Raw genomic sequence first — 17,648 nt, 5'->3', positions numbered from 1 at the left:
GAGGTGATTAGGGTTTGATGAGGTCCTGAGGGTGGGGCCCTCAGGCTGGGATTAGTGCCCTTGTAAGAAGAGACACAAAGAGCTTGTTCTCTCTCTCTCTGAGAACACACAAAGAAGAGGTCATGTGAGCGCAAAGCAAGATAGCAGCCACCCACAAGCCAAGATAAGAGGCTTCAGAATGAAACCTACCTCCCTGGCCTTCCCAGCCTCCAGAACTGTGAGAAATAATTTTCTGTTGTTTAAGCCACCCAGTCTGTGGTATTTTGTTCTGGCAGCCCAAGCTGATTAAGACAATTACCTAGCCTGTGGGTAAAGCAAACTAGCCCAGACCGGGATCACAAGTTATTTTGGCCACCATGTTCTAGACAGTTTCACTAACTGGATCAAACTGCCAGTTGTTAAATACAGAAAGGAGTAGACAGGGAACTGCGCTCCTCGATTTTATTTAGAAAAGAAAACCATCTAAGGGTGATTTTTTCCCCTTAGTTGAATGGCAAATGGATAAAGAATTGTGAATCTGCCTATACACTGACCCCACATAATGAGAACAAGATTTCACCACCATTTAGACCAAATATCCTTAATATCTCTGAACTTTATGATTTAGAAAAATCAGTTTATTAAAAAGATTGTTAATTGGAGATTTTAAAATTGGACAAGTTAACATCTCCAGTTTTTATAAAAATCAGTTTAGATAAAAAACATTCTTAAGCCTTGGCAGATACTTTTTAAAATCAGTAGCCAAAATATATGTTATAAGAAAACCGTATTAACGAATAATGATGCTATTTCCAGGCTATTTACAGTTATAGATCCACATCCTTGTAATGCCCAGTGCTTGGTTCAATTGCCTCATCCCAATATTCTTAATTAATGATCACAGTTCATTTTTGATGAGAGTAAACATTTGATTTAGTAGTATAAGGCCAAAGAATTATGAGTAATTGAAATTGTCAACATTGGGATAACATGCAAGATAAACACTATACAATTTTGCAGTATGTAGCAAACTGACCTAACAATTTAAAGCCATAAATCATATTCTTGAATTAATTTGAATTACTAAGCAGTATTTAAGTAGTGAAAAGATTTTTCTTATTACTGGACAGCGTCTTGAATAGAAAGCTCTAGAGGGAATTTAAAACCTACATTATGGAATTAAAAGTATATAATCTTTATGGTCTCTTCTAATCCTGGGATTCTAGGAAATAAGAACTTCAAAGAATTCTTTGATCTACAAACAAAAAGGGTAATGATTTAAAGAAACTTTAAAAAAAAAAAAAGTAATGATTTGTCCAGAACTCTGATTACACATATATTTAAACCTTTTTCAAAATGAATATTTGAGATTTAACTAATAAGCATATCAAAAAAGGAAAAAAAATGTTGTCTCTTCTGCACACACACTGATTTAAGCAAGAAAAAACATAAATAGAATGAAATATGTTATTTGGCTAAAGAAAAAACCCACAATTCTAAGTTTCAGTTGTTTTATAAATAGTTCTTTAAATTCACCCATTAATAAGTCTCTCTAAACAATAAGTCAGTATCATCCTTTACACACAGTAGACTGCATGTGTGTGGGGATATATTTGTTTAGCTAAGAGAATTCAAATTAATTTTCTATTTCAAATCTGATAAGCATAACAGAAAAATTATGTGAAGTAAAACTTTCTGATTAATGTAGTACATCTTAGTGGTCCTAAATCGGTTGTATAAGATTCATGATTCTCTTGGGAAAGAGAAGAAAATGAGAGAATCAAACCTCTGCAAATAAAATGAGCTAAAATTTTGTATTTCTGAACACTATATTGTACAGTGATTTTAAGGAAATCATGTATATTCAGAACTTAACCTTAAGAACCAAACCATTGACAGTAAGCACTATAAGTTCCTCTGAACTGACTCAAACCCAGGACTTATTTTCTAAGAATCTAAGATGAAGAATGTGTGTGTGTGTTTGCAAGTGTGCAAATGTGCAGAATTCACCTTGCAACAGTTTTAGTTGCAGTGATCATTAGAAATGTTTCCCCCCAAAAGATCTGATCAAAATTTTTGAGACCACAACCGTATTCCACTACCACCAGTGATAAAATACTTCCCAGCAAAATGTGCTTAGCATTAAATAGAATCATTTTTAAAATAAACAGTTAAATACTTGCTAAAACCCTGTATATAAAACATATATACAAACACAGTAAGAGTTATAGTTGATTTATTTTTTTAATTTTTATTGAATGTTTTTTAACAGATTCACATTATAAAAGAATATAAGTTGTGTTAAATTTCAGCTATTTTCAACACCATTTACAAAATCACTTTTTATAATAATCTAATCACATATTCCTTTGGATACTAGTCAAGGGTGTAACTTCCCCCTTATTACAGAAAATAATAAGTAAAATAAATTGGAACTCAGGCAGAATCAATGACTTGGGGGTATCCCAAGAGAAGAGTGTTTACCCTAGAAACGCCAGGAAGAGCAGCCCACAAATCAGGCCTGCAACTCCTGAATTTTATAGTGCACTTGATTACAAATCACTAAAACCCTTTCAACATAATGGCCTGAACTAAATCCATTGTATCCAGATATTCAGCAAATATCTATTCATTCAAGAAATATGTATTGAGTGCCTACTCTGTATTTTGCCCCAGGGCAGCTACTGGCCTCTGTCTGCTGAGGCTACCATGATGGCCCAAGTGAGTGCACAGCCCTCGTCCCTAGTGAAAACAATCAGAGCTTTCTTTTAAAAATTATATTCATAAATTTATATTTATTTTGTTAAAAGGACATATCCAAAATCGCTAATCGGAGAATTCACCAAAATAATATGTTTATGGTCCTATGAAGAAAACCGAACTTTGTCAAGGGGAAGACAGTCTCTCTCTAATTGCTTGTCTAAAACCATAACACCTCATTCATAGGAGACTTTGTAGCTGTGTAAAATGATGTGGCTTTCAATACCTGATCATTTATGAACTTCTGAACTGTTTTTCTATGCATACTTGAAAAATCCTTGTTTTGAATACTACTTAAATAAAAATGTGAGATCTTAAAATGTCTCAGCTTCCCTATTTTTAAACTAGATTTATTTCATAGGACAAAGTAGTTCTCCCATAAATAATAACACTCAGTTGGTATTTTTTAAAGCAGTAAAATAGTTAATAGTTTTGTCTGTAAAGCTTGCTGTTCTGTGTAATTCTTAAAAAAACAAAAAAAAAAAAGAAAAGAAAAAAGAAAAAAAACCCTAAAGTTTCTCAGATGCAATAGAAAATACAATATAAACATAGAGAGCATGAGCTGCATGGGTCTACCTCAGAGTAGCACAGGCTGTTGTAAATTACTGTCTCAAACTTGATTCTCATGGTGTTATTGTCCACCTCTCTATATGCAGTTTCACATTTAATATGCAACCAGCACCCTATTAGCCTCTTCTTAGAGTAGGACCCTGAGAGTTAGTCCATTGAGAAGTCACATGTTATTTATGATACCAGCTTGAAATTTTAAAGAGTATCTAATCTTTAACAAGGCAGAAAGAAACAAAAATCTTCCCACCGATGAAACTTAACACCGCGTAAGGAAGAATATATACGTGGCATTGAAGTGTCCATCTAGTTTCAAGATGGGTACCTATACCTTTTTAAAATGTATGAGAAGCTCCTAATTTTGAAAAAGTAAACATAAACATGTTGAAATGCTACCGATAGGGTTTACGTCCAGGCAAAACCTACAAAGTGATCTTTGCTACAACAATCAGAACTGGTTTTCTCTGCGATGTAGATCATCCGCCATCTGGTGTCAGGTACCCGTTAGCCGTAGGTACAGCTGGCATCGTCCCCGTGCATCCACAGGCAGATCTGGGCGTACTTGAGGGGGGTGATGCGCACGGCCACGTTGTAGTCCTTCTGCACCCCGTGCACGTCCACCCACTGGTGGCCGGAATAGACCGCCACGATTTTGCGTTTCCACCTCTTTTTGTCTGGCTCTTTCAGACGCAGATAGACCCCGGAGCCAGTGGAGCCCGACTCGGCATCGCAGTATTGGTAGAGGAGATCACTGGATTCATCGGACACGCTGCAAAATCGGTAGACTAACTGATCCGCCCTGTCGTGATCGAATCCTGAGAAGTGGATCATCCCGCCGGGCAGCTTCTTGATGGTGGGGCTGATTCCCAGTTCCATGTATTTCTTTTTGTGAGCGCGCTTCAGCTCCAGGAGGGCGTAGTCATAGTCCAAGGCGGCGTCTCCCCTCCCTCCTCTAGCCCAGCCTTTGGGGATGTGGGTGTTCTTGACCCGGGTCCACTGGAAGGTGGGCATCCCGCCAGCAGCTCTCTGACCCCGAGCAGATTCCTTCCTCCTCCTCCTTCCAGCCTTGGCTCTCTCCTGCAGAGGCTCCTTGCTACCCTCTCTTCCATCACCACCACCTGCTTCCCTCCTGCTCCTCCTAGAACCCCGACGTTTCTTGCCACCACCTTTATTTCTCATCTTCAGCAACCCTACCCTGAGCTTCTTGCTGCCTTTGATGTAGTCCTTTCCGTCATGGACACAGTGGGCAGCTGTTAGGACGTGATTGGGGGAGATGAGAATGCCACTGCAGCCTGTGGAGAGCTTCACGGCCGTGTTGAAAGGGAAATTGGTCAAGAATCTCTTGTCCAAGATGCTGAACCTGCTGTCAGTGCCATACACCTGTCTCTTTCTCCTCACAGGTGCTCCTTGTGCGGTGAGATTCTGACTTGGCTCAGGGGCCCAACCTTGAACTTTCACTCGGGTCAAGGTTCGGGTGCCGTTCTCAAAGACAGTCTCGTACGAGAGAGAGTCTTCCAGTTCAGAAAGGCTGGGAGCCGGGAGTTCTCTCTGGCATTCGATGCCACACACCTGATTTATTACCATCTGAGCATCTGCCTCAAAGGTGGGGCTGGTGAGATGGAAGGTCCTTTCACTGACAACTCGGGGTATTTTTCTCAAGTGCCACATAAAATCCTGTTCCGTTTCAGATCCATCGATGACGGTCCACACAAGGGTGAAAAATATCAACCGAAATAGCGTCGTTTCCATTTTGTTCTTCTATGCTGTCCTTTAAAATAGAAAAAGAAAGAGAAGCTTTATACTGCTTTATTTTTAAATGTTACCTATCATTCATTTAGGTCTTGGGTCCTAAATGTAGCTTCATCACAAATAGGAGGCCCTGTTTTCACTGTATTTAGATTTTTCTGAGATTAAAAACTCTACTAAGTAGGCTTATACAGACATCCAAAATCAGTAAATTGTTTTCACTCAAACTTCCCTCCACAAGCCCTAATCCCCATGCATCCCACCTGCCATCTCCCCGTCTTCCTCCCCAGACAACCCAACACATGGGAGAATAGGAAGGGGTGGCAAATTGGGGTCCTCTGTTGCCTAAGCCACACCCTCTTCCTTCCAAGGTCTCCTACAACCTTATCTCCAGATGATTTAGAAATAAAGATAACAGCAGATGTCCAGCCCTTTCCCTGAACTTAGCTTCTTAATAAAAGCAGAGATCATGAATTCCTCATCTCTAGAATGTAAACGGCCAGCACAGAGCTCAAAAACAGCATTCCCTGGAATACTGTGAATGTCCCTGAATCACGGCTTGCAGACCAGGCTGATTGATGGTGCAGTTAACATCATCAGATAATATTCTAAAATAGTCAGTAGAGGTTTTAGAAATAAATAAATGGGCTCCTCTGCTTTGATTTTTCATGAGAACCCCGTATCATAAAAAGAAAATACACAGCATAGGCCATTTTATTCAAAAATAAGAAAAATGTACCCTGTACTTTTTTTAAACAAAGTTGTGTTTGGAACTATCACCTAAACAAAGCAACACACAAAAAATGCTTTATAGTGGCATTTTACTGTATATTAAAATTGTAAGAATTTATGGAGCACAGGCTGTGGTTCTGAATTTTCCACTTGAGGGAACATGATCATGATGAAATATAGTCCCTTTCATCTGAAAACTGTTTAAACAGTATAATACCTCTTCTGTTGTTTACATCTTCTTGCCTCTTTTCCTTCTTCTCTAGGTTCACTGGTATGTAAATCTCTTCCTAGAATTGATGTTTGTCAGTTGTTGCTTTGTGAGAGGGGGAGTATAGCACTCTTTGGAGCAGCAATTTGGAAATTTGAAAGCTATGTTCCAAGTTGTTTTTAACTACTGATTAAAACATCCAGGCTTAGTAAATGATTTGCACTTTGTATAAAGCAGAGGCAGTTCAAGGTTAGATTATTCCTACAATACCGTCACTCTCAAGGCCTTCTGACAAGCTTTCTTTGCATGGAAAAGAAAGCTAATCAAGAATGTCAGGAATGACCCACAGACCAGGGTATACCCATAAGATCCTGGGCGCTCAGGTAAAGCAACAGTTGTCTCTGATGCTGAGTCCAATATGGGCATCTCTTTGATACAACAGAGTTCATTTTGCCATATACAAGTACAGATGTTTATGAACAAACTGATAACATTCTTTTGGTAAAACAAAAATGTACACTACATTAATCTTTTTGTTGTTTAAACATGATCTATTCATCAAAACATGACATCATGAATTGAATGATCATACATTGGAACATGTTAAGCAAGTTTAGAATAATCTTTACCATGACTTGACATCAGTAAAATGACGTAGAAGTTTTGCAATTTCCATTTTTTCCACTTGCTCACACTTGAATGCTGAGTAATGGTGATTCTGGTTAATATTAGGCTGTATTGTTTGCTAAATAGCTTGTACTTTATTTTGAAGACAAGGCATTCTTCTGTAGACTGATGGATATTGCCCAAAAAAATTAGTAAAGAATATACTTGAGAAAAAATGCACACTCACGTCACAATATTTTCTAATCATTACCCATTGCAAATTTGACTTTACGCAAAGCGGTAATTATATCGGTAATGATTTTGTTGAACCACTTAGTATTTTCTTTGGTTTCCTTTCATACAATTTTCATAATAAGTATTTCATCCATTTTATTTAAATGGATTGGTATGACAGAAGCTAACAACTCATTAACTCTACTGAGAGACCTTGAAATTGTATATTTAACTGGGTGGTTCCCAAGATGAAAAGTTATGTTTTTCCAAAAAAAAAAAAGCTAAAATCAGAGTTAGTTGCTGCCTCTTAGCTTATCAACAGGACAAAATAAATGATTAAAGAAAGATATGTATGTATCTTTTTATCTACTTGATTCTTAGCAAAATTTCAATAAAGGGAGTTTTTTGATGTGGGAAACAAGTTTTAAAAATTAATTTTTTATTTAGCCTTATGTGATAACAGCTGTTCATGGTACACTTAATGTATGATTACAGCAAAAACAGAATCAGACAGTTTAAACCCACATTAAAAACATATATCGAATCACTTTGTACATTTTAACACAGTAATAATGATCTGTGGAGTAATAAACATGTGAAAGGCATTCCTAGGCAAAAGAGAGAACATCAGAATCATGGTATTGTGGTATTACTTCCACAGTTAGGTTTTGGTTTTGGTTTTGGGTTTTTTGTGTTTTTTTTCCAGTATTGTTTAATTTAGTCTTGCAAGTTTTTAGCTAGTTAGGGTTTAGAAAGGTAGAATGCAAATATATATTATAACTGACAAGATAGTCTTTTACTATACAAATCATTGACTCTCAAATATAGAATTTCCCCTATTCCTTACCAAATAAAACATGTGCCCCGTGCATTAATTCCCTAGGCAGAGTTTTAAGAAAGCGCCACGTGATGGTTAGTTTTATGTATCAACTTGACTGGGCCACAGGTACCCAGATATTTGGTCAGATATCACTCTGGGTGTGTCTGGGAGGGTGTCTCTGGATGAGATTAACATTTGGCTTGAGGAAAGCAGGTTGCCCTCCCTAATGTGGGTGGGCCTCATCCAATCCGTTGAATCCGCCTGGCCAGAACAAAAAGGCTGGCCCTCCTGTGAGTAATGGGGAACTCCTCCTGCCTGACTGCTTTGAGCGGGGACATTAGTTTTTTCCTGCCTCTGGCTTCAAAATGCAACATAAACACTTCCAAAGAATATTAGTTTGTGAGTCAGATTCCATACTTGTGTGTGGCAAAAAACCTCTGTCACCTCAAGGGATGTCCAGGTTGTCATCCCCAGACAAGCAGGGTCAGCATCCCCTAGGAACTGGTTAAAAATGCTAATTCTCAGGCCCCAACCCAGACCTACTGTTCAAAACTCTCCAGGAGGGCTGTGCGTTCCCAGCTAAGCATGTTGTAAACAGCCCTCCAGGCAATTCTAATACTCAGTACATTTCAGAACCACTGTAGCAGCCAAGGTCCTGCTGTAGCAGCTTGATCTTCTCCCCCAAAGGTGGTCTTTCCAGGGATGACTGCTTAACCAGGTTTCAAATGGCCTCTGCTTCGTCTTTGTGTACAAAATAAATTTATCCTGAACTTTGCTCTTTTACCATGTTAGCAACTGTTAATATTGAATGGTTCAGCCTTTAATAGAAAAGAAAGTGATTTATAAAAGTGATTTAATAATACATCTGAAAAGATTCAAATTCAGTAGGCGTCAACATCTGCTGCTACAGATGATGCAAGAGCATCAGTTGGCCAGCCCTGTCTGGTGCTCCTTGAGGGACTCAGCTGCAGTGCAGCACAGGAATAAAAGCCATGCCCACATCTATCCTTGGGCACGGGAAGGGCAGAGCCTTGTCATATGACCTCAGAATCACAGTAATAAGGGACATGGATTTAGTGAGCCTGTCTAATTTGGCCTGTAATTTCAAGTTGGACACACGTCTCAGGACACTTTCTTTTGGAAAATCTAAGTTTGCCTTGCGGTAAAACGTCAACGTAACATAAATGATAGCTCTTACTGATAGAGGAAGCCATGGTTCAGTGGATACATCTACAGATGCCTGTCATCCAAAAAGCACTAACTAAAGAGACACAGTCCCAGCTGGTGGAGCAGCTATCGTATTTTGAAAGCTTTCATGTCCCATGTCTTCCCTCATTCTCCTCCTTTTTCCTGTCTTCCATTATAATTGTGACCTTCCCTGTCACTTTCCAGATGGCTTGGATTTGGGGCTTCGAATTCCAATTTCGGTTAATGAAAGTGAGGTTGCAGTCCTGGCTCTCACCACGGGTCAGTGTACACATAGCTGATTATGGGTTGGACCATGGAGACGAATGGAGGAGAAGGGAATTAGGGAGGAAACAAGAATACCAGGATGTAGATGGATTCTTACTGACGGAGCAGATATTATTCCACATTTGTACCAGGTCTACACTATTAAAAGAAATGACCACCCATAACTACAAGAGATAACTTACTATTGCTTTTGTTTGCTTACTTATGCTTTCTTAGAAATGTGAATGCTGATAGTATTTAGAATATTTGAGTATCTCTACCAGCATGGTGGTTACAAGGGCAGACCAAGGAGTAAGAAGACTTGGGCCAAGTCTCATCTTTACCACTTATTAGGCATCTGAATTTGGGCAGTTCAATTAAGTTTCTGTTTCCTCAACTGCAAAGTGGAGATAATAGTAACCTCAACTTCATAATGTAATTGTTAGAATTAAATAAGTTGATATACACAAAGAATTACCACTGAGCTCAGATTGTAGGCACAATCAATAAGTTCTTTTACAATTATTATTCTACTTTAGTGAGTGAATTAGTATCACCTGAAAACAGCTCATTATATAAAGCAAAGTTATAGCACTTAGTTTTCTAAAAAGTCAATTTTACAGTTAAATATTTTTTATTTCAGGACAGTTTCTGACACACTCCCAAACTCCCTTTTTCTTTGTTTTGTTTTTTGTTGAAGGACAGCTTCACTTTAGAGACTTCCCAAATGAATGCTTTCCTAATTACTCATTTCTATGAATATCTGTGGCTTCATAATATATTTTTCTTATTGCTAGTAAACTTAAGTGTGATTAAACATTACCCAGCCACAGAACACTTGAACTGCATTTCCTGTGTCTTATTTTTAGCCTAGATCTACCCTAAGAATTCTGGAACTGCAGCAGGCCCTCAGCCTAAAAAGATAGTCAATGTCAAAATAATTACTCTAAGGGGGCAATTTACAGTGAAAAAAAAACAAAAAAAGCACTAACTTTTTGAGTGAGTCATCTAGAGTGTATAGAATTGCCCTATGGCATAACATAATTATATTCTCAGGCTCAGTTTCTCTTTTGTTTTTTGGTTTGTTACCCTTTAAAGTTTATATTTTCACTTAGGGCAGGCAGATGAAGGAAAGCTTAGATGATTACTCTCTATATTCAACGTTTTGAATGAATTGTTTTTCTTGTAGATGCACATGAGCTGATTTACCACCCAGGATCCGCACCAGGTGATACAACCACACGTACTTGGGCCTTTCTTTTCACCTGGTCCCTTGTAATGGACGGTGAGGTAGTCATCCAAGTCCCTGTGTACAGTATGCTGCCACGCAACATAATTTGCGTTAATCTGCCAACACTTTCGGGGCGGGGGGCTGCTGTGGGTCAGGGACCACTCAGTCAGATCAGTGGCCTCATGGAGGCAACACCAACTTCTACCTAAATGTATATGAGGACACAGAAACGACTGCATAACCACTCTTGACAACGTGCCTGTCCTTTATTTAGCCATTCATGATCCCGGCCACCCACGCCTGCCAGCATCGCTGCCTACATTTACGCACGTGCATAAATGTGAAAACACACTCCAGCCATCTCTCTCCTCCTCCACTTTCATCCTCCACCTGCTCGGTCAAGACTGACACGCAACAGGGAGACACTGCAGTCTGGACCGGATACTCTCTTTATCTGCGGAGAGAAGTGCTGGCTTAGGCAAGAGGCCAGGGCAGGAGAGGAGGAGTGTTACTAGTGGGAGCAGACAGGTGGAAAGCGAGCATTAAATGGGTTAGGTTTTGGAGGACACTTGTAAAACTTTAGTAGTCACTCGCAAGTTGGGAGCAGATGCAGAGGAGAATAGATGTTTTATAAAGTTCAATTCCTGGCCCACCTGAAGTCCCCACTGAATGTCAGTCACTAACAAGAGCACTGAAATGGAGGCAACATTTGGGCTAAAAAGTGTGGGATCAGGATGATGAGAAGATAATAGTGTTTGTGATGTGACCAAGAGGGACAGTGAGAACTGGGGTGTTTCAATGATGCTGGAGCCAGCGGGCTTTGAAGCCAAACCCACTTAAGTCCACTTGCGACTTCTTAGCTGTATGGGTTTCTGAAGGTCACTTAATCTCTCCAAACGTTATTTTCTACATTTGTTCAACAGGGATAATATTTTGAAGTATTTTTGTGAGACACTAGTATGAGAGAGAGAGATACATATATATGAATATTGATACAATGCCCAGAGCAGGAAGCCCTCAGCAAATGGCTGCAAGTATTATTATTAGTATCAAACAATAAGAGTCAAAACATAGATAGCTATTGATAAGGGATTTCATGCATCTCTGACTGCGGTGGACCTCTCTGTGGTACACCAAGTACAGGCAGATCTCATCTCACTGCACTTCACTGCACTTCATAATGTGCTTTTCACAAATGGAAGGTTTGTGGAAACTTTGTTGAGCAACTCTGCCAGCACCATTCTTCCACCAGCATTTGCTCACTTGGTGTCCCTGGGTCACGTGTTGGTAATCCTTTTTCATCATTATTACATTTGTTATGGTGATCTGTGACTGGTGATCTTTGATGTTGTAATTGTTTCAGGGGCGCCACAAACCACTCACATGTAAGGCGGTAAACTTAATACGTATTGTGTGCGTTCTGACTGCTCCACTGACTGGTCCTCTCCCCCATCTCTCTCCTTGGGCCTCCCTGTTCCCTGAGACACAACAGTATTGAAATCAGGCCAGTTAATAACCCTACGGTGGCCTCTAAGTGTTCAAGTGAAAGGAAGAGTTGCATGTCTCTCACTTTAAATCAAAAGCTAGAAATGATTAAGCATAACAAGGGAGGCATGTGGAGAGCTGAGACAGGCTGAAAGCTAGGCCTCCTGCACCAAAGAGTTAACCAAGTTGCGAATGCAAAGGAGAAGTTCTTGAAGGAAATTAAAAGAGCTATGCCAGTGAACACACGAATGATAAGAAAGCAAAACAGCCTTATTGCTGATGTGGAGAAAGTTTTAACGGCCTGGATGGAAGATCAAACCAGCCACAACATTCTTTTAGGCCAAAGCCTAATCCAGAGTAAGGCCCTAACTCACTTCAATTCTTTGAAGGCTGAGAGAGGTGAGGATGCAGAAGAAAAATTTGAATCTAGCAGAGGCTGGTTCATGCAGTTTAAGGAAAGAAGACATCTTTGTAACATCAAAGTGCAAGGTGACGCAGCAAGTGCTGGTGTAGGAGCTGCAACAAGTTACCCAGAAGCTCTAGCTAAGAGGATTCATGAAGGTGGCCACACTAAACAACAGACTTGCAATGTAGATAAAACAGCCTTCTATTGAAAGAAGATGCTATTTGACTTTCATAACTAGAGAGAAGTCAATGCCTGGCTTCAAAGCTTCCAAAGACAGGCTGACCCTCTTCTTAGGCACTTATGCAGCTGGTGACTTTAAGTTGAAGCCAGTGCTCATTTACCATCCTGAAAATTCTATAGCCCTTAAGAATTATGCTAAATCTGTGCTGCCCGTGCTCTATCAATGGAACAACGAAACTGGATGACAGCACCTTTCTGTACAACATGGTTTGCTGAAGATTTTAAGCCCACTGTTGAGACCTACTGCTCAGAAAGAAAGGTTGCTTTCAAAAGATTACTGCTCAGTGATTGTGAATTTTGAGAACTATAATTTATGTTCTCTTTGATAATGCACAAATGTTTATGAGATGGACTGATTCTAAATAACTGAATCTGATTAAAATGGAATCTTAACCCAGAAGAAAAAAATATGACTGCTCGTTGCCAATGCACCTGGTCACCAAGAGCTTGGAGGGATATGAATATGAGATTCATGTTGTTTTCAGGCCTAACACAACATCCATTCTGCAGTCCAGGGATCAAAGAGTCATTTTCACTTTCAAGTCTTATCATTTAAGAAGTACATTTCGTAAAGCTACAGCTGCCACAGATAGTAATTCCTCCAACGAATCTGGCAAAGTCAATTGAAAACTTCTGGAAAGGAGACACTATTGTAGATGTCATTAAGAATATTCATGACTCATAGAAGGAGGTCAAAATATTAACATTAACACGTGTTTAGAAGAAGCTGATTCTCATAAATGACTGAAGGGTTCGAGATTTCAGTAGAGGAAGTAACTGCAGGTGTGGTGGAAACAGCACGAGAACTAGAACTAGAGGTGGAGCCTGAAGATGTTGACTGAATTACTGCAATCTCATGATAAAACTTTAATAGATGAGGAGTTGCGTCTCCTCATCTATTGGGCAAAGAACGTGGTTTCTTGAGATAGAAATCTACTCCTGGTGAAGATGCTTTGAAGATTGTTGAAATGACAACAAAGGATTGAGAATATTACATGAACTTAATTGATAAAGCAGCAGCAGGGTTTGAGAGGACTGACGCCAGTGTTGAAAGAAGTTCTGTGGGGACAATGGTATCAAACAGCATTGCATGCTACAGAGAAATCGTTCATAAAGGAAGAATCAATCAATGCAGCAAATTTCATTATTGTCTTATTTTAAGAAATTGCCATAGCCGCCCCAACCTTCAGCAGCTACCACCCTGCTCAGCAAGGGTGGTGGCTGCTGGCAAGACCCTCCACCAGCAAAAAGGTTATGACTTGCTGAAGCTCAGATAATGGTTAGCATTTTTTAGCAAGAAAGTATGTGTTCAATTGTTGTATACATTGTTTTTTAGATATAATGCTATTGCACAGTTAGTAGACTACAGTTACTTTCATATGCACTGGGAAAACCCCCCCAAATCACGTGACTCACTTTATTGCAATAGTCGCTTTATTGCAGTGGACTGGAAATGAAACCACAGTATCTCCAAGTTATGCCTGAAATGGCTCCCAAGGGAAGCCACGTCCTCATCCCTAGAACCTGACTATGTTCCTGACTTGGTGAAAACAGACTTTGCAAATGTGATTTAGTGAAGCATCGTGGGATGAGGAGAGGAGCTTGGATTACCCAGGTGAGCCCAATGTAATCACAGGGCTCTTTATAAGAAGGAGGCAGGAGGGGCAAGAAAGAGAAGGCGCTGTGAAGATGCAGGTCAGGGTCAGGCAGGACCACAAGATACAAAATGCGGGTGGCGGCTGGAACCTGAAAGAGGTAAGGAGACGTTCTCTCTCGGAACTTCCAGGGAAAAACGCAACCCTGCTGACCCCCTTTGCACTTCCGGCCCCCAGAACGATAAGATAATGTGTTGTTTTAAGTCACTAAGTTTTTAGTAATTTGTTACAGCAGTAATAGGAAATGAATACACTTAGAAAGGTAGAAATCTAGGTTTTAAAACTGTCTGCCTTGGATGTTTGGAAAGAAAGTAGTGGGGACTGATATAAAGGGGGAAAGAATGTTAGGTTCAGAGATTTTAACATAAATGAAACTGTTCATTTTTAGGAAAATTATACAGACGTGCAACTTTAGAGCTAAAACCAGAAGATTGGGATAAAACATTACAGTAGCATGCAGCAGTATTGCTAGGGAGAATCAAGAATTGGAACAGGATAGATAAATGTGTTTATTTGACAAATACACACAATGCTTACAGTGCTATGCATCATTTCAAAGCCTCTTTCCTGCTTAAGAACCTCTGTGATAAGTCGTCCTTAGCTATTGAGTTAGACTAGAAAATTTCTAGGATATCTTTTAGCCCTAAAGTCCTAGATTAAATCACAAATGAAAAAAATACAACTATCGTGAGTCTCTCAAGCAGTGTCAATTCCTAGTCCCCTGGAGTAGCAACTTGCCTGCTATCCCTACTTCTACCACTAGATGGCGAAGCTAGCCTGGTGATGTCCAATCTAAGATCCCACACTGAAATGGCTTACATTCATTGAGCTACAACACATCATCGAATTTATTTTAGAAGCATGTAGGATTCATGGGAGGGAGAGAAGTCTAACTGGCTAATGATATACTAGATGGTTGTCACATATGGAATTGATCACACTTAGAAAGCCCACCTCTAGGCCACAGAGCCCATCCAGATGAGCTGAGGGTTGATGATGTTGTCTACAGCCAGGCAATTTCCTGGCAGGTGGTTTCCCAAAACCATTGTGGTGCCAGCACACTCCCATTATGACCTCAGGCACTGCTAAATAGTCCCCCAAATGTGCTGCAGTTCATTTCAACAGGAAGAAAAATCTTCAGCCTGCCAAATATTTCCCACGTCTATCAAATACTTCACAATCCATTTCCAAAGGGTAAGGTCTCCACTGATTCTATGCTGAAAATAAATGGCAAGGAAATTCACTGACAATGTGCCAATTGCTATTCAAAATTTCATACCATAGCACTATCTTCGAGTTTAGTTTCAGGAATGAGACAGAGTAATGTCTGCTTGAAAAGTTTAGCAGGACTGGAGGGAAAGGAAGATGGTAAAGTTACACAGTTGATTATTTTACAGGAACCCACAACTTCTGTTTCTCATCACAATAAAAAAATAAAACTCCCCTTTGTTTTTTAAGCTATTTTTCCAGGACCTGTACATTTCCATTTGTGCAATGGATATGCAGTGTGTAAATCAAATTTGGGGTGAATGGCACAGAGGAAACCTCCAGGGAACCCCTGCTGACTCTCTCATCCACTGACATAGGAAATGAACAGTGTATGGCTCCTGACTTTTTGATCTTGCAAGTTCACTTTTGGAAGCAAAGACTATCTAGAACTCTATTAGGTTTGCTACTCTTCAGGCTTTAAAGAATCTTATGATCACTGTGTTTCTAGCTAAGCAAACATCTGTTAAAGCTTCTGAAGCTTTTGAAAAAACTTCAGTTAAGTGAAAGTATAAAATAATAACTTTCATACTTAAGGTTGCTGTTTCCAACCTCTCATCTCAGATTTCCCATATGCAAAGTTAACCCAGGCAAGGTAGCTTCGGCCTCCAAAATTCTGGGTCTGATCCCACTGTGAAAATGCAATATGCTTGCCTTGGATAGTTGAACATTGGGCAGAGAAAGATAATTAACTCAACAGCGGAAATTAACTCACATTAGCAATTGATTACTTTAACATAATTAGCACATTCTATGTGCCAAGCACTAGGCTAAAACAATCTCATATTTGAAAACATGAAAAAGAGTCTTAAAGCATGCAGGTTTCTGAGCTGTCTGGAGGAAAAATAGGAAGAGTATCCACATCCAACCTCTTCTCACATTGAAGGAGCTCTTCTAGTATTTCCTAATAAAAATAAAATTCCATATGATGCTTGGGCACTACTTTCAAGCCTAGGTGTCTTATTTGGCTGGAATTTTAACCTTCTCTCTTCTAAATTATAAACCAGATTCTGAGCATAATTCTCCAAGCAGCAAAATATGACTTTTATAATTCTCTGTGGAGACAAATGCACTTGGGATAAAATGAGAATTTCAGAAGTGAGAACACTTCTGGGAATCGAAGGGAAAAACACCTAGAAAGGATATGCAGCTTCTTTCAAATTAATGACAGTATAAAAAGGTCAGAGGAATCAGGCAGGAAGTGTTTCTACAACTTTTCAAAATCCTTTATGATAGAAAATTTCAAAAGTAGAGGGAAAACTAGAAAGTAGAAAACTGTAACCCCGTGTACCCGTCATCCTGCAGCAACAATTACCAATATTTTGCCAATCTTGTTTCAGTTGTCTTCCCCCACCTTGTTTGTTCTAGAGTATTTTAAAGCAAGTCCAAGACTTTTCAATTTCATTTCGTCTTCTCACTTAAAAATTGTTTTCCAGTGCTCCTTTTGCTGACCTGTGCAGCCAAGCTGATGAGAGAGATTCCTAGCTTTCACAGTAACCCTGCCAAAGAGGCTTTCAAGGAGACTAGACTTTCCAGGAATGCGTTTTACACCTTTTTCAATGGCATCTGTTAATAATCATAAAAATAAAGACGGTCACCTCTGGTAGTGCTTAAGTAGAAAGAACTCCGTTTATATTCCAATGCAAACACTTTTACTGTTAATATTAAACGGTGCAGAGACCGGCACAAAGAATTGCCTATTCGGAAAAGTAGTTTCTTTGATGACTTACAAGTGCTAAGTTTGATCCCTATCTTTAGAGCCCTTCAAAGCAGCTCTCCCCGGGTGGGTCCTGCCTTTCTCAGGAGACTTTCAGGTTCTAGGGTCTCGCGGTGTCCGGGTCGGGGTTGGGGGGAGGAGGGGCTCCATCCTTACCTGCGAAGCTTACTTGATCCAGGAGGCGCTGCCCAGCTCGAATCAAAGTGCCCCCGAGGCGGTCACCGACGCTGGCGAGGCAGGAGGGCGGGAGTGCAGCTGCCTCGAGCCTCCGAATAAACCAGAGTGAGAGCCGGGGCGCCGGCCACCGCCCGCCAGCACCGCCGGGAGCTCGCGGCTGAGACTGCGGGAGGTGGGAGGCGAGCTGAGCGCCGCGGTGGGGAGGTGGGAGGGGAAAGGGGGCGTGGACCAAGGCGGCCTTGGTGGGAGGGGGAGTCGGAGGCGAGGGGAGAGGAGGCGGGCAGGAGAGGAGGAGGAGGGCACCCGGGAGGATTTAACAAGGAGGTGCGGGGTGGGCCGGGCAGCCTCTCACCCCAGCAGCTCTGCC

The 17,648-nt window shown here is 40.3% G+C and overlaps 1 protein-coding gene across 2 annotated transcripts; it reads right to left on the bottom strand.

The window, feature by feature from the left end:
* Positions 1 to 2,227: 2,227 nt before the first annotated feature.
* Positions 2,228 to 17,415, bottom strand: PRSS35 (serine protease 35). Of its 2 annotated transcripts, none has more exons than XM_057739167.1 (2): positions 17,261 to 17,415; positions 2,228 to 5,074 (listed from the first exon to the last, which is right to left on the bottom strand). In XM_057739167.1, exon 2 carries the CDS (start codon positions 5,053 to 5,055, stop codon positions 3,811 to 3,813), a length of 1,245 nt encoding a protein of 414 aa, XP_057595150.1. In that variant the 5' UTR covers positions 5,056 to 5,074; positions 17,261 to 17,415; the 3' UTR covers positions 2,228 to 3,810. The 2 variants fall into 2 exon arrangements, with proteins under 2 accessions (XP_057595150.1, XP_057595151.1); XM_057739168.1 differs by lacking the exon at positions 17,261 to 17,415 and adding an exon at positions 10,666 to 10,744.
* Positions 17,416 to 17,648: the final 233 nt, after the last annotated feature.

The sequence above is a fragment of the Hippopotamus amphibius genome, chromosome 6, assembly GCF_030028045.1.
Source record: "Hippopotamus amphibius kiboko isolate mHipAmp2 chromosome 6, mHipAmp2.hap2, whole genome shotgun sequence".
Taxonomy (NCBI): domain Eukaryota; kingdom Metazoa; phylum Chordata; class Mammalia; order Artiodactyla; family Hippopotamidae; genus Hippopotamus; species Hippopotamus amphibius.
Note: the sequence above shows the minus strand (reverse complement) of the source record. Positions and strands in the feature narration are given on the sequence as shown.